The 23,296-nt window shown below is 47.5% G+C and overlaps 1 protein-coding gene and 1 non-coding gene across 2 annotated transcripts in view; one reads left to right on the top strand and one right to left on the bottom strand.

Annotated features, from left to right (window-relative positions):
* Positions 1-325: 325 nt before the first annotated feature.
* Positions 326-517, bottom strand: LOC116970582. Its single transcript, XR_004411201.1, has one exon. It is a non-coding gene; the product is annotated as a U2 spliceosomal RNA (small nuclear RNA).
* A 14,438-nt stretch (positions 518-14,955) lies between these two features.
* LOC116985305 (butyrophilin subfamily 1 member A1-like) overlaps positions 14,956-23,296 on the top strand; it is a gene marked incomplete at its 3' end in the record, with an annotated part of 19,765 nt that continues 11,424 nt past the window's right edge. Inside the window, exons 1-4 of the mRNA XM_033040011.1 lie at positions 14,956-14,965; positions 15,218-15,295; positions 17,581-17,928; positions 21,576-21,857. Coding sequence (XP_032895902.1) covers positions 15,238-15,295; positions 17,581-17,928; positions 21,576-21,857 — 688 coding nt within the window. The remainder of the gene's footprint in view (positions 14,966-15,217; positions 15,296-17,580; positions 17,929-21,575; positions 21,858-23,296) is intronic.

Consider the following 23,296-nt stretch of genomic DNA (forward strand, 5'->3'; position numbering starts at 1 on the left):
GTATTACAAGCTCAGAAACACATCAGGACACATAAGATGTTACTCAAAACAGGTGGAAGTGTACAACCATAATCCTTCCTGCCGATAAATTCCATGATAACACTACAGATTAATCCATTTGCCCCCATATTACAGGTATGGAGATAGTTTTGAACACTAGTATCTCAGCTCATAGGAAAGGTACAAAGTTCAGTAGCTGGTAATGCTGCTATATCCCAATTACTTTGCCACGTAGTTGATTGGTGGTTAATGCACCATGACTGATAGTCTTAATGAATACCAGATAACAACGTTGTGGATGGTCAACGTAAATATCTGGATATATATTTTGTGCACCGTTCCCAGAGGCACTGCAATACTGGGTCGATGCGTGGAGTGGACGGAGCAAGCCCCTATTCCATCTCCCTGTTCCAAAATTCAATTTAATATATGGTCCCTAGATAAGGGACATATCAGATTATTAAACTGATAAGAACAGATACTACACTTGATCTTAGCCAAAAGGCCGAGAAGTGATGCAGCTAAAGCTGTATCCAAGGATAGTTTGTCGTTAATATATAGACATGCCATGACGGAATGTTTCTAAGTGTCAGGGCTAGTTGATTCTGGATAACTTTGACTTAAATGCCGCAACGCTCATCATGGTTACTCCATCCAGGTAATTGCGGTATATCCGAAACTTATATGAGAAGGTACTGAATAGTGTGCATCTTCAAGGTCGATGTCTACCATAAAGTATCCTTGGATCCATGGTAGTAGTTACAAATCCCATGAATGGGTATACCTGGTGAAATACTCAAGTGGTTTATCAACGATGGTGCGACATTCACCATCGTGGGAGGGTAGACCACTTGGGGTGCTTGCTGAATTGGTGGCAAGATATTAATTCTATTCCCCTTGTATTTATTTTTTGGTATATAACTACCAAGAGTGATAGCTTCCTAACCAGGCGTGATTCATCCACCCCTTGTTAGTACAACCCTTAACCTTTATGTGATGGTAGGAACCATACTTATCTGTCTTCATTGTTGTTTTCTTCGGTTTCTGGTTCCTTGTTCTTGTAGGGACGATGTTTGTTGGGGGGTGGCACATTTTCCCCTGGGGCCTGCTCTGGGCCGTGGCCTAAAATGCTACAGGTTTGGCATGCAGGCCCCGAGCTTTCACCAGTACCATGAGGTAGGAGCCCCTGGTGGACACGTAGAGGTACTGCTGTCTGGTTTAGTGTGGTGCTCATTCCAGACTCTGCCCTCTTGTGCCGAATAGTTTGAACACTTCGTCCAGTTTTTTAGGACTGGTTTGGTAAGTGCCAGGTAGCAGGATCTGTGCTTATGAGGTCGGCGTTCTCATAGTCCTGTTAATTTCATAGATTGAGGGCAGGTTTGTGAGTTCATTTCAGAAGTTATGAGGTATACCGTTGAACAGTAGGGTCAGGTGTTTTGCCATACTACCCTGCCCTTCTGGAATGAGCAGGTGGACATGATAGCCGACGTCAGGGTACCAAATGCATTTTTAAAATATTTAGGTTAAATGCGCTGCTCAATGTATCCCCCAATAATGGCGGGCACTTTGAGTAAATGCAATTTAGGGGAGGCGTGATAAAACCAACGCCTCATGGCTACCTGTCTTGGAGAGGTTTTTTGGAAAAGACAGGTAGTAAGCTGGCCATCAGTTGAGACTGAAAAGCCATCTCGCTAGTGGTGGAGCCACATAGCGGCCACACCCAGCAGCTCTTCCTGATCCTGTACCTCAAGCATACTCCCGATATTGTTCAGCCAGTGACCCCTCTTCATGACCAACCCAGCCACTGGTCACCCCAAAGCTAACCACACTAAGGAGGAAGCGATGGGCAGTGCCTAGGCACTGTGGAGGGTATGCCTGAACCCTCCAGCGAGACTGCCCCTCACGTAGCGTGTCTCGCAGGAGCTCCTGCTCCAGGAGCCGCTCCAGCGGCTCAGGCGGCTGTCTCCCTCCCTGCGGGTGGAGAGACGTCCCCTCCGACAAGTCGGAAGCCACCGGCCGGATGCCTCTTCGGATGGCTGAACATCCAGCTCGCAGCTCAGGCACTAGCGGGACTGGCTTCGGCGCGGTGTGGGGATAGCGGAAACGCCCGGTTAAATGTTCCTACCGCCTTCTTCTGGAGCTTTTGTGCCTTGTAGTAGCGAGAGCGCCCCTCAAGCAGCGCGTCTCGCAGGCACCTGCACCGAGAGCCGCTCCAGCGGCTCAGGCGGCTCTCTCTCCCCCCGTGCGGGGGGAGAGACGTCCCGTCCCAAATCGGGAACACCTACCGGATGCCTCTTCGGGTGGCTATACATCCAGCCCACTATCGGGCTGGGCTCGGCACGGTGTCGGGGAATAGAGGAACACCGGGTCGCTCCTACCGCCTGTTGCTGCCCCCCTTCCCCCCGACGGAAAACGTTCCTCCTCGAACGGGGGACAGTTTTGTTCCAGAGCCTTTTTCTCTGCCTGTAAAACACAAGCAGAAAAAGGGGCTCCCCTGTAAAAGAAAACCGACCTCAGGATACTCACCTGACGGTCCGTTTCTCTGTTGCGGGAGTGCCTAGCTCCCGCTGCCGCTGTTGCACTGCTGGCGTAATGCCGCGCCTGCGCGCTGAGCGGGTTCTTCACGTAGTCACTCACGTGACTCCGAAGTAAAATCCTTAATTTCTTTAGAAATTGAAAAGAGCAGATCTAAACAGCTCCTGGGCACTCGGATGCAGTGTTAGTGGTGTTTGATGATGTGGCATTATTGGAGAATGGTCCTGGCTCTCTGTCATATCCATGCACAGAAAGGGCCCTGTAAATAAAAGATGCCGCCTTTATCAACATTTAATATCTTACGAAAAACAGGTCAGCAAAAATGCTGCGACATCTTGTACATAAAATGATGAAATAGGCCCAAAACGTCACCTATCCATGTTCTCCACAGATGCTGCCTGACCCGCTGAGTTACTCCAGCACTCTGTGAAACGTCACCTATCCATGTTCTCCACAGATGCTGCCTGACCCGCTGAGTTACTCCAGCACTCCGTGAAACGTCACCTATCCATGTTCTCCACAGATGCTGCCTGACCCGCTGAGTTACTCCAGCACTCCGTGAAACGTCACCTATCCATGTTCCATTCGGCCCATTTTGCCCACACCCACCAATTAGTCCCACCTGCCTACGTTTGGCCCATATCCCTTCAAACCTGTCCTATCTATGTACCTGCCCAAATCTTTCTTAAACGTTGGGATAGTACCTGCCTTAACTACCTCCTCCTGCAGCTCGTTCCATACACCCACCAGCCTTTGTGTGAAAAAGTTACTCCTCAGGTTCCTATTAAATTATTCCACTCACCTTAATCCTATGTCCTCTGGTTCTCGATTCCCCTTCTCTGCATCTTTACCCGATCTATTCCCCTCATGATTTTGTACACCTCCATAAGATCACCCCTCATCCTCTTGCACTCCCAGGAATAAAGTCCCATTCTGCCCAGCCTCTCCCTGTAGCTCAGGCCCCTCGAGTCCTGGCGTGACATTGACGCGGCCCATGTCCATAACTCTGGACTCCATCTCCCATGATTCTCAGTCTGAAAAAGGATCTCAACCTGAAACGTCACTCTGTAGCGTCACCCAGTGGCTAAACTGCGTATTTGAGAACCCTCGTCAGATACCGGGTCTGTCACGTGACAGGGTAGGTGCGCGGGGCCGGGTCTGTCACGTGACAGGGTAGGTGCGTGGGGCCGGGTCTGTCACGTGACAGGGTTGGTGCGTGGGGCCGGGTCTGTCACGTGACAGGGTTGGTACACGGGGCCGGGTCTGTCACGTGACAGGGTTGGTGCGTGGGGCCGGGTCTGTCACGTGACAGGGTTGGTGCACGGGGCCGGGTCTGTCACGTGACAGGGTTGGTGCGTGGGGCCGGGTCTGTCACGTGACAGGGTTGGTGCGTGGGGCCGGGTCTGTCACGTGACAGGGTTGGTACACGGGGCCGGGTCTGTCACGTGACAGGGTTGGTGCGCGGGCTTTTGACAGTTGACAGTTGGCGGTTGACAGTTGACAGTTTATTTATTTATTTTTTAATCAAAAATATTTATTCAAATATTAAAATAGTATTGACAATACAATAAAACAAAACACCACCATGATACAAGATGAACAAATATGCTAAGCAACTGCTAAACAACTATGTTGCAATCCTTGTCCAGGATACATTCAACCCCCCTCGGTGCCCAGCGGTCGCGGAACTCCCTCAGGGTGCCCGTGGACAGGGCGTATTCCCTTTCCATCCGCACCCGGGCACGGACGTATCCCCGGAAAAGGGGCAGGCAGCCGGCTCGGGTAGAGCCCTCCACCGTCTGCCGCCTTGATTGACAGTTGACGGTTGGCGGTTGACGGTTGGCGGTTGACGGTTGGCGGTTGACGGTTGGCAGTTGACGGTTGGCGGTTGAAGGTTGGCGGTTGATGGTTGGCGGTTGAAGGTTGGCGGTTGACGGTTGGCGGTTGAAGGTTGGCGGTTGACGGTTTGCGGTTGACGGTTTTTTTTGTTTTTTTTTTGTTTTTTTTTTAATCAAAAATATTTATTCAAATATTAAAATTGTATTTACAATACAATAAAACAAAACACCACCATAATGCAAGATCAACAATTATGCTAATCAACTGCTAAACAACTATATTACAATCCTTGTCAAGGATACATTCAACCTCCCTCGGTGCCCAGCGGTCGCGGAACTCCCTCAGGGTGCCCGTAGACAGGGCGTATTCCCTTTCCATCCGCACCCGGGCACGGACGTATCCCCGGAAAAGGGGCAGGCAGCCGGCTCGGGTAGAGCCCTCCAACATCTGGTGCCTTGACTCACGGATGGCCAGCTTGGCCAGGCCCAGGAGCAACCCAACCAGCACATCTTCAGCCCTACCCTCTCCCCTACGCACAGGGTGTCCAAAGATGAGGATGATGGGTGAGAAATGCAGCCAGAAGGCAAGGAGCAGCCCCTTTAGGTATTGAAACAGTGGCTGCAGCCTCACGCACTCCATGTACACGTGGTACACAGACTCTTCCAGCCCGCAAAAGTGGCAGGCGGCTGGTGAGTCTGTGAACCGCGAGAGAAACAGGTTGCAGGGAACACCTCGGTGCAATACCCTCCACCCCAGGTCCCCAATGTAGAGGGGGAGAATCCCTGCGTAGAGGGACCCCCACCGGGGGCCCCCCTCGCGACCGGAAGGGAACACCGACCGCCACTTGGTGTCCGGACGGTGGACCAGGGCGAGGAAGTGCAGGGTGTGGAGGAGGAGCCTGTACAGGACACGCCTCCCTGCGTCTCGGAGGGAGACGAAGGGTGTCGAGGAAAGGCGGCTCAAATTGTGTGGGACCGGCTCCCGGGATGGATTACGGCGCCTTTGGCGGTTGACGGTTGGCAGTTGACGGTTGGCGGTTGACGGTTGGCGGTTGGCGGTTGAAGGTTGGCGGTTGGTGGTTCTACATGGATCAAGGAACCGCTGGTCGCTTAACAAGCGGCGGCCGAAGGCAAGTACGTGGGCCTCCGCTCAGCCGCCGCGACCAGACCTCCAGGATCCTGCACATGGACGGCCTCGGCGTGATCTGATGAGCGAAATGTTCTCGCTGATGGACAGTCACCGGCCTCGTCTTCTCTTTGACCAGGCGTTCGGCAGCGGCTTCGCCGGCCCTCTGCAACTCGCCGAGGGAGCGGACGAGCTGCGGCAAGACAAGCAGCAACATGGCGGCGCTTCCATCAGCCGGGTGTCTGCAGCTCCACAACGGCCTCGACGGCCGATTCCACCGACAACACAATGACGTAACCGGCAGCAGCGGATACCGTAAGCGTCTGTCTTGGTCCTAATTCCTACCAAAGATTAGGAATGTTACAACATTTTAAGATTTTAAAAATCAAGCCTGTCATTTATTCCATCAGATAAAGTTTAAAAAGGACTTTAATTTGATACCTGATTCACTTTCATTTCTTCAGTAGTAAAAAGGTTATGGTCATTTTCATACTCAAAAATTAGCATATTGTTCCCTATTGCTTTTCCATTGACTTAACACAAAAGCTGTGATCGAGGACAGTCAAAAGCCCATAACATTCTTAATAAATAAGAGAACTGAGTGCAATTTTCTGTTATTATAGATTGATGCATTCAGGAAACAAGCATCCTTACTTGGATGGCCTGAAATTAAAGTATATAATTAGTTAATTACCTAATTATGTAGCTTGTAGCGGCGCCTGCTAGCGCACGCAGATATCGAACCCGGCGTTCGGAAGCCGCGGTCACGTGACTCGGGAGGGGCTGCTTGTTTTGCGCGGTTTTTCCCTTGCGCGCGTTAGTTCAGCGCTGACCACCGTTGTGAGCAGACGTGTCTAGAGAACCTGTATAAAGGATATCGAACTTTTGAATAAAGATCTGTTGAAAACTCCAGTAGTTGTTTCCCAGACCACTAAAAGCTAAATACAAAATTACCCGTTGTGACGGAAATACTGTAGTAATAAACGCCCAGACTGCCTTGAAAATTGAAAAATGTGATATTCTCAAGATCAGAACTTTAATATTATTGTAACGTTAAAACAAATAGTAAACACCCAACAAAAAATTCATATTGATCAGTCATCAAATCAATTAAATTCATCTAAATTAAATTACTAGATCTAAACATCTATCCCATTCTTAAGAAAAGGCTAAAAATAATTTTTAAATAGCCAAAGTATCCAAACAACAAACTAATCCCATTCACACAAGAATTCACACTACAACATAAAATATATCATTATTTTAAAATCTCACTTTGTCATGAATTTCTATGCCAAATGTAAGGAATTGAATGTTTAATTCTCATAAATTTTACTCTTTCTCACTGCAGCAGGCAGGGGCCGTTTTACACAGACATTTGTTCAAAATCCAGAAACATCCACTCTCGAGATCACAATCACATAGAACTCCACTGGAACTTCAGCTTTTGACATTGGCGAGTTGTGGAACTTTTCGAGTTGCTAATTCTTCCAAAAATCATATTAGAATAACGTGACAATCTCTGTCGCTCGAATACTCCAAATGGGGGGTTTGAACCCACGACCATCTGACCCAGGACTTCGTTAACAGCGTCTCTACTGACAATCGGAACTCGTCCCATAGATCGGCTGAGGCAGTGAAGTAGCACAATATTCACGGGAAGGTGTATGTGATAGTAGCGTAGATGGTGCCATTACCTACCCATGGTCACCGCATGAACAAGCAACAGCACAAAGATGCAGCCTGCTCCCTTCATCGTTGAAATAATTCCTTCCTTGGTTTCACCTGGAAACAGAACATCGAGATAATGTTTAAAGGGGTAGCAATACCACACTGAAATGAAGTCCATGAACTAATTCTATGAATTCTATTTTAAAAGGTAATATAGAATAAATTATTGGAAAAACGCCAAAGGGTATAACTTCAGACAAATACAGAGGGCGTGGGTCCAACAATATGCATAGGTTCGAGGCTGATCGTTTTTACTAGAGTTTTCTCCTTAGTGTTTTATGTTTGTTTTTTGCAAAATACTATCATTAAACGCCAGTGCAGTTTGCAAACTGCTCTTCAGTTTCAGAAAATTCAGAACATTACACAACGTTAATGCAGGGAGTGGAGGGTGGTGGATTGTGTGGCAGCAGCTAAGTATTGGTCTCCGCATAGTGTTCAGCACAGACATTGTCGATCGAGGCTCACGTTCCTGTGTTGTTCTGTGTTCTATTGTGCACTGAGCCCAGCTGTAGAGAAACAGAGACAAGGAAAATAGCAAAAGACAATAGGTGCAGGAGTAGGCCATTCGGCCCTTCAAGCCAGCACCGCCATTCAATGTGATCATGGCTGATCATCCCCAATCAGTATCCCGTTCCTGCCTTCTCCCCATATCCCCAGCATATGACAGTCCCGCCATCCCGGGAATTAACCTTGTAAACCTACGCTGCACTCCCTCAATAGCAAGAATGTCCTTCCTCAAATTAGGGGACCAAAATTGCACACAATACTCCAGGTGTGGTCTCACTAAGGCTATGTACAACTGCAGAAGGACCTCTTTGCTCCTATATTTGATTCCTCTTGTTATAAAGGCCAACATACCATTTGCTTTCTTCACTGCCTGCTGTACCTGCATGCTTACTTTAATGGACTGATGAACAAGGACCCCCAGATCCCGTTGTACTTCCCCTTTTCCCAACTTGATGCCATTTAGATAGTAATCTGCCTTCCTGTTATTGCTACCAAAGTGGATAACCTCACATTTATCCACATTCAACTGCATCCGCCATGCATCTGCCCTCTCCCCCAACCTGTCCAAGTCACCCTGCATTCTCATAGCATCCTCCTCACAGTTCACACTGCCACCCAGCTTTGTGTCATCTGCAAATTTGCTAATGTTACTTTGAATCCCTTCATTCAAATCATTGATGTATATTGTAAATAGCTGCGGTCCCCCGTACCCCACTAGTCACTGCCTGCCATTCTGAAAGGGACCCATTAATCTCTACTCTTTGTTTCCTGTCTGCCAACCACTTCTCTATCCATGTCAGCACTCTACCCCCAATACCATGTGCCATAATTTTGCCCACTAATCTCCTATGTGGGACTTTATCAAATGCTTTCTGAAAGTCCAGGTACACTACATCCATTGGCTCTCCCTTGTCCATTTTCCTAGTTACATCCTCAAAAAATTCCAGAAGATTAGTCTAGCATGATTTCCCCTTCATAAATCCATGCTGACTCGGACCGGCCCTGTTACTGCTATGCAAATGATATTTCATCTTTTATAATTGACTCCAGCATCTTCTCCACCACCGATGTCAGGCTAACTGGTCTATAATTCCCTGTTCTCTCTCTCCCGCCTTTCTTAAAAAGTGGGATAACATTAACTACCCTCCAATCCATAGCAACTGATCCTGAGTCTATAGAACATTGGAAAATTGTCACCAATGCATCTACGATTTCTAGAGCCACTTCCTTAAGTACCCTGGGATGCAGACCATCAGGCCCTGGGGATTTAGCAGCCTTACATCCCATCAGTCTACCCAACAACATTTCCTGCCTAATGTGGATTTCCTTCAGTTCCTCTGTCACCCCAGATCCTCTGGCCACTACTATATCAGGAAGATTGTTTGTGTCCTCCTTAGTGAAGACAGATCCAAAGTACCTGTTCAACTCATCTGCCATTTCCTTGTTCCCCATAATAAATTCACCTTTTTCTGTCATCAAGGGTCCAACTTTGGTCTTAGCTAATGTTTTCCTCTTCATATACCTAAAGAAGCTTCTACTATCCTCCTTCGGGAGAGGCAAGAAGATTGCTGTGGTCAACGCCTCGAGATAAGCATTGTGCAGGGCGACAGTGAGATGCACCCCACTAACCGGAATATACGGAATAAATTATTGTCCTTCAGAAGAAACAGCAAAACAAAACAAGGTCCAGAACTAGGGGGTCACAGTTTAAGGATAAGGGGGAAATCTTTTAGGACCGAGATGAGGAAAACTTTTTTCACACAGAGAGTGGTGAATCTCTGGAATTCTCTGCCGCAGAAGGTAGTTGAGGCCAGTTCATTGGCTATATTTAAGAGGGAGTTAGATGTGGCCCTTGTGGCTAAAGGGATCAGGGGGTATGGAGAGAAGGCAGGTACAGGATACTGAGTTGGATGATCAGCCATGATCACATTGAATGGCGGTGCAGGCTCGAAGGGCTGAATGGCCTACTCCTGCACCTATTTTCTATGTTTCTAAAACAACATTGTTAAGATTTTTCACAGCAAAAATGTCCAAGTTGCTTGTCTTTGAAAATGGCGGCGTTGCTTTAATTTAACATTCCATTTATTCAGTATTCAGTATTTACTTTAATGTCATTTTAACTGAGTACTTACATACACAGATGAAACGAAAACATTGTTTCTCAATCAGTTCCCATCAGTGCGGTTAATAAAAACAGAATAAATACATATAGCTTTAAAAAAAATTAATTACCATAACTAAAATAGGCCTAAAAATTGAAATAAAAACAGACATTCAGACCGAACAGTGGGCTTACTTTGACAGGTGCCTAGCTGTCAAAGTATGGGTGAGGTTAGATGTGTTGGTGTATGATATATGGGGAGGGGACACAGTCCGTTAACCAGTCTTATTGCCTGTGTAGCATCCTGCTGGTTTTGCAGCTGGTGCTCCTGTACCTCTTCCCAGATGGCAGAATGGAGAAGATGTGGTGTGATGGATGATAGGGGTCCTTGATAATGGAGATGGCTCTGCTGATGCTCCGCTTCTGATAGATCTCCAACAGGAAAGGGAGTGGGGCACCAATGATCCTGCTGGCGGTCTTCACTATCCTGTTGAGTTGGTTTTGCTCATAAGCCTTGCACGATTAGGAAGGAGAATTATTTGAAAAAGAACATCCAGACAATTTGGTCAATGTTGGTAAAAGGGATATTGAAACGCACAGAATAAACGGCTGAAGCAAAAAACGATTCACCTGTTACAGAAAAGGTTTGTGAGTGTGGTACCAGATGGATTGCTGTTTGAGACAGCCTGCGCTGGGTCACTGGTTCAGCCCCCTCCTGAGTTTCTGGTCAATGTGATGATTTATACCAGTTCTTTCACTGGCTGCTATAACCTGACAACTGCTCCCAGGACAAACGCCTTCCTTTGAGTTTGAAACTGGATAAATGCTCCACTCTAATACTCTTCGCATATATGCAACCTCTCAACAGCAAAAACAACACGCCGCGCCTTTTCTGGGCAGTGATGGTCCAAAGTCTGGCTTGTTCCTTTTACTAAAGAGAACTGATAAAGATTCAGGCTAAAATCATAAAGGAATCCAAAGGTCTGACGGAGATAAAAGGGAGTCCAAAGGGCTTTTACTGCACATTAACAATCGAAGGATTGTGGGGAGGCAGTGAGATGACAAACAACCAAAGTTGGGAATACGGTAGGGACATTTCTACACTTTTAACTTGTTTCCTAATACTGTGACCATAGGGAGGTTTCACGGCAGTCGGGTCACGACCCATGACCCGTACACGCGTAACGCTACACCAAATGGATTACACGCGATGTACTGCAGGTAGGCACTTACCATTGTTTCCAGCGTAGCGGGCCCGTTAAAACCCGCTCAAATTGTCAATTTCTGCGCTGTAAATAATTATGGAAATCGGGATAAGCGTGTGAGACATTTAACCTACTTCAGAATTCCAAAAGTGAGGAGAAATGACGGTGGATAGAAACGAGAGCTGAAGGGACAACAACAGCCAGAGGGCTTGGCGAACATTGGCCGTTTGCTCACTGCATTTCATCAACAGTAAGGCATTATTTGTGTTTTTTCTCGATTACTTTGGCATCTAAAAAGTTTCAGAAGTGATAAATCTGGCTGTAATTTTTTTAAATCGCCCATGGGTCTCGTGGGTTTTTACATACAAAATGAAAACGCACCTGAAGAAAAATTTACAGCCAGATTTATCACTTCTGAGAATTTTTAGACACCAAAGGGATCAAGAAAAAACACAAATAATGCCTTACTTGATGAAATGCAGTGAGGAAACGCGATAATTCCCAATATTTTCAATGTTTACCAAGCACTTTAGCTTCTGTAGTCCCTTCAGTTCTCGCTTCTCTATACCTTCATTTCGCTTCACGTTTGGAATTCTGAAGTTGGGTACATGTCTCTCACGCTTACCCCGACTCCCACAATTTTTTTCAGCGCAAAAATTCAACATTTTGGCGGTTTTTAACAGGTAGGAAAGTACGCATTTCTTGTATTAATAACATGTACCGGAAGTGACGGATGTCTTCCAGTTGGATTTAGCGGCTCCGTGCGTCGAGCCCTATGACCCAGTGACCTTACGTGCAACCCCCCTATACTGCAACATAACTGACCAATGTGGACATTAGAACAATCTGAAGTTGTGTGCAACTGTATTAATGCCATTTAATTGGGGGGAATAAACTGTCCCATGGTGTGTCGTTAAATAATTACCAAAAAAGGAGAGTCGGCAAAGAAGTCAGTGGATGTTATTTACTTGGATTATCAGAAGGATTTTGATAAGATGCCACACGCGAGGCTGCTAAACAGGATGGGAGCTCCTGGTATTTGAAGCAAGGTTCCAGCATGGATAGTAGATTGGTTGACGGGCAGATTCAACGAGTGAGAATAAAGGGGGGGGGCATTTCTGGTTGGCTGCTGGTGACCAGCGGTGTTCCACGGGGGTCGGTGTAGGGGGCCGCTACTTGACACTTCATGTGCTAATGGCCTGGATGGGAGAATTGGTGGCTTTGTGGACAAATTTGCAGATGATACGAAAATAGGTGGAGGGGCCTGATGTGCGGAGGAAGCATGGAGGCTGCAGAATGACGTGGACAGGTTGGGAGAGTGGGCAAAGAAGTGGAAAATGGTATACAGCGGGTTGCTGTGTTTGACTGAGAGTTCACAGTCTAAAATATCCGTTCCCCGCCACTCCCTGGTACTGATAAGTAAGTAAGTAGGTTTTATTTATATAGCACGTTTTAAGTCAACTCGCATTGACACCAAAGTGATTTACATAAAATAGATAATAGGTTTATTATCATACAAACCTAAAAAAGGTTAAAAAAATAAAGAAAATGGACACAACACATTATAGTTCAACACAAACGTCCCCCCACAGCAGAATCAAACATTTCCACTGTGGGGAAAGGCACCAGAAAGTTAAGTCCTGTTCCTCTGTGAAACACCCGAGGTCGGGGCCCATTTGTGGCCTTGCAGCCAGTCCGATAATTTTCAGGGCCCTCTTGCCGTGAAGATGGAACACTGGCGTGGGGTGAAACATTCCTCAGCGGCTTGGAAAGTCTGGAGCGGCTGCCTCCTCCCCGGAGACCGGAGACCGGATAAGGACAAGCGCAGTGAACTGCCCAGAGACATCTTCTGAAACTCCCGACCTCTCACGACCGATCTCTCCAGTCGGTTCCTGTTTAGCTCCGCTCACCTTTCTCCAGCAGCCGATCCCCGCTGAGATTATGTCCAGCCATCCCCAAAGTAGATTATGTTTGGGACTCGCGTCACGTTGAGAATCTGACCGCGGATCTCCCACCTTCTCCCCACAATGGGCGAGCACGTCCACTTCGGCTGCTGCTGAAACTTTCATTCTTTCTGGAAGGACAGGTCGAGTGAAGGTGAGCTGCTCCTGATCGGTGGCGATTTGCTGGTCCGTTACTGAACCCTGGATGGGGAAGTTCTGTTGTCCCAGTGATAAAACAAGGGCAACAAATGTCCTTCTGTTTAATCAGGGCACAACTACTCAAACATGGCCCGAACAGGGGAGGCCAAAACCTGGACCAGGGGGTTATTCCGTGTTGACTCCACACTGCCCCCTGTGGCCAGGTGTGTGTTGGGATGGTCAGCCCTGGAGCTGCAACTTCCCTCGTTCCCTCCGCTTCTTTCACCAATGACCTCAGCCCGAGTCCTCCACTCACGGCCCACTTTCCCCTCCTTCACCGGGCCAACCCGTCCCCATTCTGAGCCCCTCCATTCAAATCCTACCCCCCCCCCCCCCCCCACACACACACCTTCCCCAGCTCCCAGAACGACCCCAGCCTCCCCCGCTGGGCGGCACGGTGGCGCAGCGGTAGAGTTGGTGCTTCACACAGCGCCAGAGACCCGGGTTTGATCCTGACGACGGGAGTTGTCTGTACTGAGTTTGTACGTTCTCCCCGCAACCGCGTGGGTTTTGCCCGAGTGCTCCAGTTTTCTTCTATAAGCCAAAGACAGGTAGGTTTGTAGATAATTGGTGTCGGGGAAATTTGTAAAATTGTCCCTCGAGTGCAGGATCGTGCTGGTGTACAGGGCCATCTCTGGTCGTCGCGAGAGAAACAAGAGCAAATGAGAGAACAGAGACCTGGGAGGCATTGTTCACTGTTTATTCCACTGGACAATATAACCTCACCCCATATAACCATATAGCAATTACACCACGGAAACAGGCCATCTCGGCCCTTCTAGTCCGTGCCGAACACTTATTCTCCCCTAGTCCCATCTACCTGCACTCAGACCATAACCCTCCATTCCTTTCCCGTCCATATGCCTATCCAATTTATTTTTAAATGATAAAATCGAACCAGCCTCCACCACTTCCACTGGAAGCTCATTCCACACAGCTACCACTCTCTGAGTAAAGAAGTTCCCCCTCATGTTACCCCTAAACTTCTGTCCCTTAATTCTCAAGTCATGTCCCCTTGTTTGAATCTTCCCTACTCTCAATAGGAAAAGCTTATCCACGTCAACTCTGTCTATCCCTCTCATAATTTTAAAGACCTCTATCAAGTCCCCCCTTAAACTTCTGCGCTCCAGAGAATAAAGACCTAACTTGTTCAACCTTTCTCTGTAACTTCGTTGCTGAAACCCAGGCAACATTCTAGTAAATCTCCTCTGTACTCTCTCTATTTTGTTGACATCCTTCCTATAATTATTATTTTTTATTGTTCCGGCATCTTTTGACTTCAGAATCATTTTCTGTCCTTTGACAGGTTTGATGATGGGCGACTGAAGAAATTCCCGGGAGAAGGTTTGTCCCAGACCCGACCCCCGTGACAGGAGACTCAAGGAACAGATTCTAAAGGGAGCCCCGGGGTCTCGATGCGGAGCCTGGAGTCCTTTGGCCACCGGTTGCCCTTGGCTACCCCGCACAAGGTGTGACCTTTCACCCCGCACGAGGTGTGACCTTTCACCCTGCACGAGGTGTGACCTTTCACCCCTCACAAGGCGTGACCTGTCACCCTGCACAAGGCGTGGCCTTTCACCCCGCACAAGGCGTGACCTTTCACCCAGCACAAGGTGTGACCTTTCACCCCGCACAAGGCGTGACCTTTCTCCCCGCACACGGCGTGACCTTTCACCCCGCACAAGGCGTGACCTTTCACCCCGCACAAGGCGTGACCTTTCACCCCGCACAAGGCGTGACCCTTCTCCCCGCACAAGGCGTGACCTTTCACCCCGCACAAGGTGTGGCCTTTCACCCTGCACAAGGTGTGACCTTTCACCCCACACAAAGTGTGACCTTTCACCCCGCACAAGGTGTGACCTTTCACCCCGCACAAGGTGTGGCCTTTCACCCTGCACAAGGTGTGACCTTTCACCCCCTGGTCAACAGTGAGTGGGGGTGGTGGACACCGGCAGCAGGGACGGAGGGGGAGGGGGGGGATCACAGCTTCCCTCCCATCACGGGTCTAACACTTCTCTCTCTCTCTCCCTCAGGCACTGACCCCTCCACTGGGATGGGAGTGGTTCACTGCGCTGTGTTGTTACTGCACGGGATCCTCAGCTCAGTCCACGGTAATGACCACAACATCTGGTCTGATTTCTATTTATTTATCTCATGGAGGGGGCTTCATGGAGTCAGAAGATTTATATTTTAAAATCAGTTTTCCACATCACTTAATATGATCAGGTAGGAGTTTCTTCGCCCCCTCTGTGGGCGATGATGGGGACTGCAGGAGGAGGAGGCAACTTCATTTTCGAGGATAAGCAGGATAGCAGGAAGCAGAGAGTGGGTGCCAATCGTTTTTCTCTCTGGGTGTCAAGATCTAGGGAGTGGTGTCCCACGGGGATTGGTGTTGAGACCCCAACGTTACATAAATAATAAACCGTGAACAACCAGTGAAAATGTTCATATCCTGGCTTCATCCCTGGGTTATAAGGTCATAAGTGATAGGAGCAGATGAATGTCATTCCGCCCATCAAGTCTACTCCGCCATTCAATCATGGCTGATCTATCTCTCCCTCCCTCCCTAACCCCATTACAGTCATAGAGTGATACAGTGTGGAAACAGGCCCTTTGGCCCAACTCGCCCACACCGGCCAACAATGTCCCCGCGGCACTAGTCCCACCTGCCTGCGCTTGGTCCATATCCATCCAAACCTGGCCTATCCATGTACATGTTAAACGATGGGGTAGTCCCAGCCTCAACAACCTCCTCTGGCAGCTTGTTCCATACACCCAGCACCCTTTGTGTGGAAATGTTGCCTCTCGGATTCCTATTAAATCTTCTCAATTAATGAAATCTATTAAATTTGATATCTATTCAGCTATCTCTCCTCGGATCCCATGCGATCGAACCTTCCAGAGCAGCCTACCATGCGGAACATTGTCGAACGCCTTATTGAAGTCCATGTACACAACATCTACAGCTCTGCCTTCATCGACCTGTCTGGTCACGTCTTCAAAAAAATCAACCAGATTTGTGAGACGTGCTCTCATGCACAAAACCATGCTGACTATCCCCAATCAGCCCTTGCCATCCAAATGCTTGAATATCCTATCCCTCTACAGATGTTAAGCTCACCGGCCTATAGTTCCCAGCATTTTATCTGCAGCCCTTCTTGAAAAGAGGTACAACGTTTGCCATCCTCCTGTCTTCCGGCATCTCTCCTGTTTTTAAGGACGACTCGTAAAGTACAATCAGGGCTCCCGCAATTTCCTCTCGAGTTTCCCACAATATATATCAGATCATTCTCCTGCCTTCTTCCCATTACCCCTGACACCTGTACTAATCAAGAATCTCTGTCTGAAAAATATCTATTGACTTGACCTCCAGAGCCTTCTGTGGAAGAATTCCACACATTCACCACCTTCTGCTTAAGAAATCCTTCCTCAACCCCCTCCTAAATGAATGTCCTTTAATTCTGAAGCTATTCGTAGACACTCCCACTAGTGGAAACATCACAATACTCCAAATACAGCCAGACCTGCGCCTTATAGAGCCTCAGCATTACATAGAAACATAGAAAATAGGTGCAGGAGTAGGCCATTCGGCCCTTCGAGCCTGCACCGCCATTCAATATGATCATGGCTGATCATCCAACTCAGTATCCTGTACCTGCCTTCTCTCCATACCCCCTGATCCCTTTAGCCACAAGGGCCACATCTAACTCCCTCTTCAATATAGCCAATGAACTGGCCTCAACTACCTTCTGTGGCAGAGAATTCCACAGATTCACCACTCTCTGTGTGAAAAATGTTTTTCTCATCTCGGTCCTAAAGGATTTCCCCTCTATCCTTAAGCTGTGAACCCTTGTCCTGGATTTCCCCAACATCGGGAACAATCTTCCTGCATCTAGCCTGTCCAACCCCTTAAGAATTTTGTAAGTTTCTATAAGATCCCCCCCTCAATCTCCTAAATTCTAGCGCGTACAAGCCGAGTCTATCCAGTCTTTCCTCATATGAAAGTCCTGACATCCCAGGAATCAGTCCGGTGAACCTTCTCTGTACTCCCTCTATGGCAATAATGTCCTTCCTCAGATTTGGAGACCAAAACTGTACGCAATACTCCAGGTGTGGTCTCACCAAGACCCTGTACAACTGCAGTAGAACCTCCCTGCTCCTATACTCAAATCCTTTTGCTATGAATGCTAACATACCATTGGCTTTACATTCCTGCACATTGCACATTGTACATTGTACATTCCTGTTTTTTGTATTCTAGCCCTCATGAAATAAATGCAATTGGTCTTTGTGCGTACGGAACGATGCGAACTTTACTAACATTAAATTTGTTTTCTATTTTTCCGCATTGATTCCTTAAATAATCATGTTTTCACTGATTTGAATTGCCCTGCAGGTGAATTTGCCGTGTTTGTACCGGGCGATGGTTTTGTAGCCACTGTAGGTTCAGATGTGGTGTTGGAATGTCAGCTTGTCCCAAACATATTGGCCAGCAACATGGTTGTGCAGTGGATGAAGTCAGGTCTCATCTCGCCAGTCCTCGTGTACAGACACGGACAAAGTGACACCCTCGCTCAACACCAGGATTACAGAGCAAGGGCCGAACTGTTTAAAGATGAAGTGGCCAAAGGGAACATTTCCCTCAGAATAAAGAACGTAAGGAGGTTTGATGAAGGGAAATATACATGTTCAGTTATAGAGGGAACCAAGTATGAAGCATCTCCAGCTCAACTGCGAGTTCGAGGTGAGTAAGTAAAAGCATTAACGTTAAATTAATGCGATTGTCTTTATAAATCGCTTCTCATGGTTTAAAGATAGAATTGCTGTACCGTTATTCACAATATTTCAAGAGTCTTATGACCCTGTCCCACTTAGGAAACCTGAACGGAAACCTCTGGAGACTTTGCGCCCCACCCAAGGTTTCCGTGCGGTTCCCGGAGGTTGCAGGTGGTTACCGGTGGTTGCAGGTAGTGGAAGCAGGTAGGGAGACTGACAAAAACCTCCGGGAACCGCACGGAAACCTTGGGCGGGGCGCAAAGTCTCTGGAGGTTTCCGTTCAGGTTTCCTAAGTGGAACAGGGGCATTACACTCTCTCTGCTCCCAGGGGTGAGACAGTGAATTCCTCAGGAGCAGGATATTGTCCCAGTGATAGTGGCTGGTTACACAACAGTGAATCACGTGGAGTGTATGTGCAAAACACAGACTGTTGAAGATAAATGTAAAAATAACAGTTTGTTAAGGGCGTTCAATCAACAATTTTTTTAAGATGTAACTAGGAAAATGGACAAGGGAGAGCCAGTGGATGTAGTGTACCTGGACTTACAGAAAGCATTTGATAAGGTCCCACATGGGAGATTAGTGGGCAAAATTTGGGCACATGGTATTGGGGGTAGAGTGCAGACATGGATAGAGAAGTGGTTGGCAGACAGGAAACAAAGAATGGGGATTAACGGGTCCCTTTCAGAATGGCAGGCAGTGACTAGTGGGGTACCGCAAGGCTCGGTGCTGGGAGCGCAGCTATTTACAATATACATCAATGATTTAGATGAAGGGATTCAAAGTAACATTTCCAAATTTGCAGATGACACATAGCTGTGTGGTAGGGTGAACTGTGAGGAGGATGCTATGAGAATGCAGGGTGACTTGGACAGGTTGGGTGAGTGGGCAGATGCATGGCAGACGCAGTTTAATGTGGATAAATATGAGGTTATCCACTTTGGTAGCAAAAACAGGAAGGCAGATTATTATCTAATGGTGTCAAGTTGGGAAAAGGGGAAGTACAACAGGATCTGGGGATCCTTGTACATCAGTCTATGAAAGTAAGCATGCAGGCACAGCAGGTAGTGAAGAAAGCGAATGGCATGTTGGCCTTAATAAGAAGAGGAGTTGAGTATAGGAGCAAATAGATCCTTCTGCATGTGTATAGTGCTCTAGTGTGACCACACCTGGAATATTGTGTGCAGTTTTGGTCCCCTAATTTGAGGAAGGACATTCTTGCTATTGAGGGAGTGCAGCGTAGGTTTACAAGGTTAATTCCCGGGATGGCGGGACTGTCATATGCTGAGAGAATGATGCGGCTGGGCTTGTACACTCTGGAGTTTAGAAGGTTGAGAGGGGATCTTATTGAAACATATGAGATTATTAAGGGTTTGGACACGCTAGAGGCAGGAAACGTGTTCCTGATGTTGGGGGAGTCCAGAACCAGAGGCCACAGTTTAAGAATAAGGGGTAAGCCATTTAGAACGGAGATGAAGAGTATCTTTTTCACCCAGAGAGTGGTGAGTCTCTGGAATTCTGTCTCAGAGGGCGGTGGAGGCCGGTTCTCTGGATGCTTTCAAGACAGAGCTAGATAGGGCTCTTAAAGATAGCGGAGACAGGGGATATGGGGAGAAGGCAGGAACGGGGTATTGATTGTGGATGATTAGCCATGATCACATTGATCACATCGAAGGGCCGAAGGGCCGAATGGCCTACTCCTGCACCTACTCCTACTCCTGTCTATTGTCTATAATTAATAACATGCTGTTGCAATGTTTATATTGAGTAGTAACTTGAGTAAATGGAGGGCAGCCATGGGAATGTGTTTAACACTGTCCCAGTGTTTTTAATTGAGGGGAATGGAGAATGGATGTTGGGAAGCCTCATCACAGTTGTACAGGATGTTGGTGAGACCTCACCTGGGGCACAGTGTACAGTCTTTGTCTGCTTACTGAAGGAAAGGTATACTCGCCATGGAGTTGGCACGATGAATATTCTCTCGGTTGAGTCCTGGGTGAAGGAGTTGTCTTGTGAGGAGGTTTACTTGGGAGGGATTAATCCCACTTGACAGGAGGTGGGAAATAGAGCAGCAGGTCAGCAAGGGGAGGGATTGAGAGGAATGTGGAGGTCGGGCAGGGCCATGTTAATGAACACGGCGGGGCTGAAATGCTGGTTTATTTATTTTGTTAAAGGCATATTATAGTAAGGGAGATGAACTTAGTGCATGAACCATGAGATTGTGGCCATGACAGAAACTTGTTCGAGACTTGGTGGAGAAAAGGGCAGGACTGCAATTCATCATTCCAGGTTTCAGATTTTCAGACATGATAGAGAGAGAGGTGGGTGTGTTTCATTACTGATCAGGAAGATTGTCACTGAGTTTCTTAATGGGGACATCCTGGAGGGTTAATCTACTGAGGCCATATGGGTGGAAGTCAGGAATAACAAACGTGCAGTAGGATGATGAGGTTACAGTGTAGGAGTCGTTAAAGACAGGTATGTGGGTAGATTGTGGAAATATGTAAAAACAACAGATTGGTTATAGAGGATTAATTTCCCCAATATTGACCGTGAGTGCCTTAGGGGCAAGGGTTTAGACGTGGCAGCATGGGTTTCTGACACATTGTACAGTTAATCCAACCCTGGATTGGACTATACTGGACATTGATTTGGGAAATGAGCGCAGCCAGGTGGAGTTTCAAAGGGGGAGCATGTCGACAACAGTGATCACAATTCAATAAATGTTCAGCTAGTTGTGGAAGTGATAAGACTGGACCTCGATAATGCTTAATTAGGTAAAGTCTATTTTCAACAGCATCAGGCTGGACGCAAAATGCTGGAGTAACTCAGCGGGTCAGGTAGCATCTCTGGAGAGAAGGAATGAGTGACGTTTCGGGTCGAGACCCTTCTTCAGTCTCAGGCTGGAGTTGGGGAGAGTAGATTTGGAGAAGTCAATATCAGACGAGTGGGGGTTGTTAAAGGCCGGTGATCAGAATGCAGGAGCAACATGTCGTTGTGAGGAAGAAAGACAAGGATGGATACATCTGAGAACTTGGATGACAAGGCATGTTGCAAATTTGGTCAAAAGGGAAATAAAGGAAGCATATGAAATCTTCAGGTCATCCCAAAGCTTCCTAGGCTCCTTGTGAATCATTTCTGAACCCCTTTCACCTTGAGGACAGCCTTCCTCTGGTCAGGTGAACAGAGCTATGGACAGTTTTCCATGTCTGGTCTCACCGATGCCTTGTACAGTTGTACCACAACATCCCGACTCTTGTCCTCAATGCCCTGTCGCTTGGTGTTGCTACTTCCAGGTGGTCATATACTTGGACCCCCAGATATCTCCGCCCCACCACACTCTCCAGGGCCCAGCCATTTACTGTGTAACCCCCCCCCCTCCCACCCTGGCTTAATTTACCGGGATGCTGAAAACATTCAGCAGGTCGGGCAGCATCTGGGGAGAGAGAAGCAGAGTTGACATTCCTGCTCAATGACTTTCCATTGGAACTAGAAACAATTAGAAACTGTGTAAGTAATTGTTGCAAGAGGTTTGAGTACTTGAACAAAATGCTGTATGGTCCAAGTTGCTATTCTTCCTGGCCATTGTTATCTCTACATCTGTCACTGATGCAGCTTTGGGGAGTTTGATCCGGATTCAGTTGCAGGGATACCAGGGAGATGGAATCCAGCTCGTGTGCAAGTCCGGTGGATGGTATCCAGGACCAAAGATGCTGTGGATCGGCGAGGATGGACAGGTTATACCACAAGCTGAAACAAGATTCCATGAAGATACGGAGGGTCTGTTCAATGTGGAGAGCAACGTGACAGTAACGAGGCAATCAACAAACAAGTTCAAGTGTGTTGTTCAATACAGATGGTTAAACATACGACGTGAGGCAATTGTTAAAATATCAGGTTTGTAAATGTTTCTGTTTCATCATTGATGTTGGGGAAGTCCAGAGCTACGGGTCACAGTTTAAGGATAAGGGGGAAAGTCTTTTAGGACCGAGATGAGAAAATCTTTTTTTACACAGAGAGTGGTGAATCTGTGGAATTCTCTGCCACAGAAGGTAGTTGAGGCCAGTTCATTGGCTATATTTAAGAGGGAGTTAGATGTGGCCCTTGTGGCTAAAGGGATCAGGGGGTATGGAGAGAAGGCAGGGATGGGATACTGAGTTGGATGATCAGCCATGATCATATCGAATGGCGGTGCAGGCTCGAAGGGCCGAATGGCCTACTCCTGCACCTATTTTCTATGAAACCCCGACCGCCCATGATGCTCACTGAGGTGCTCACAATGATGATTTATCCACATCTCACGTCTGTGGGGAAATGATCACTGGTTTTTAAAGACAATATGAGCCGATCCTGCTACTTTACAGCCTTTTAAATCTGTAACTGCATGAAAGGCCAACGGAGTCCACAACTTGTCCAACCAGGTTGGACATCGACACAAACACTTTCAAATCACTGACGCTCTCCTAAATTGACAAACCATGAGCACCCCCAGAGCATTGGCACGCACAGCCCTTGTCACATTGACCACATGGGAACTATTTACACCACTCGGACCGGGATGAAGGTTCTACTGAAGGAGACGTCATGGTCTGATTACAAAGCCGAACCGTGAAGGAAACGGTGTGTGGATGACAACCCGAGACCTGTGTAAATTGGCACCGGGCGAATGAGGTCATGTAGTTACCATATGTGTCCACTATCATTGTGGGAGAAATGGGTTCCAATTCCTGAGGTGGAAGTCAATAGACAATTGACAACAGGTGCAGGAGTAGGCCATTCGGCCCTTCGAGCCAGCACCGCAATTCAATGTGATCATGGCTGATCATCCCCAATCAGTACCCCGTTCCTGCCTTCTCCCCATATCCCCTGACTCCGCTATTTTTAAGAGCCCTATCCAGCTCTCTCTTGAAAACATCCAGAGAACCGGCCTCCATCGCCCTCTGAGACAGAGAATTCCACAGACTCTCCACTCTCTGAGAAAAAGTGTTTCCTCGTCTCCGTTCTAAATGGCTTACTCATTATTCTTAAACTGTGGCCCCTGGTTCTGGACTCCCCCAACATCGGGAACATGTTCCCTGCCTCTACTGTGTCCAAACCCTTAACAATCTTATATGTTTCAATGAGATACCCTCTCATCCTTCTAAACTCCAGAGTGTACAAGCCCAGCTGCTCCATTCTCTCAGCACATGACAGTCCCGCCATCCCGGGAATTAACCTTGTAAACCTACGCTGCACTCCCTCAATAGCAAGAATGTCATTCCTCAAATTACTTCAGGTGTGGTCTCACTAGGGCTCTGTACAACTGCAGAAATACCCCTTTGCTCCTATATTCAATA

This window comes from Amblyraja radiata, chromosome 2, assembly GCF_010909765.2.
Source record: "Amblyraja radiata isolate CabotCenter1 chromosome 2, sAmbRad1.1.pri, whole genome shotgun sequence".
Classification (NCBI taxonomy): domain Eukaryota; kingdom Metazoa; phylum Chordata; class Chondrichthyes; order Rajiformes; family Rajidae; genus Amblyraja; species Amblyraja radiata.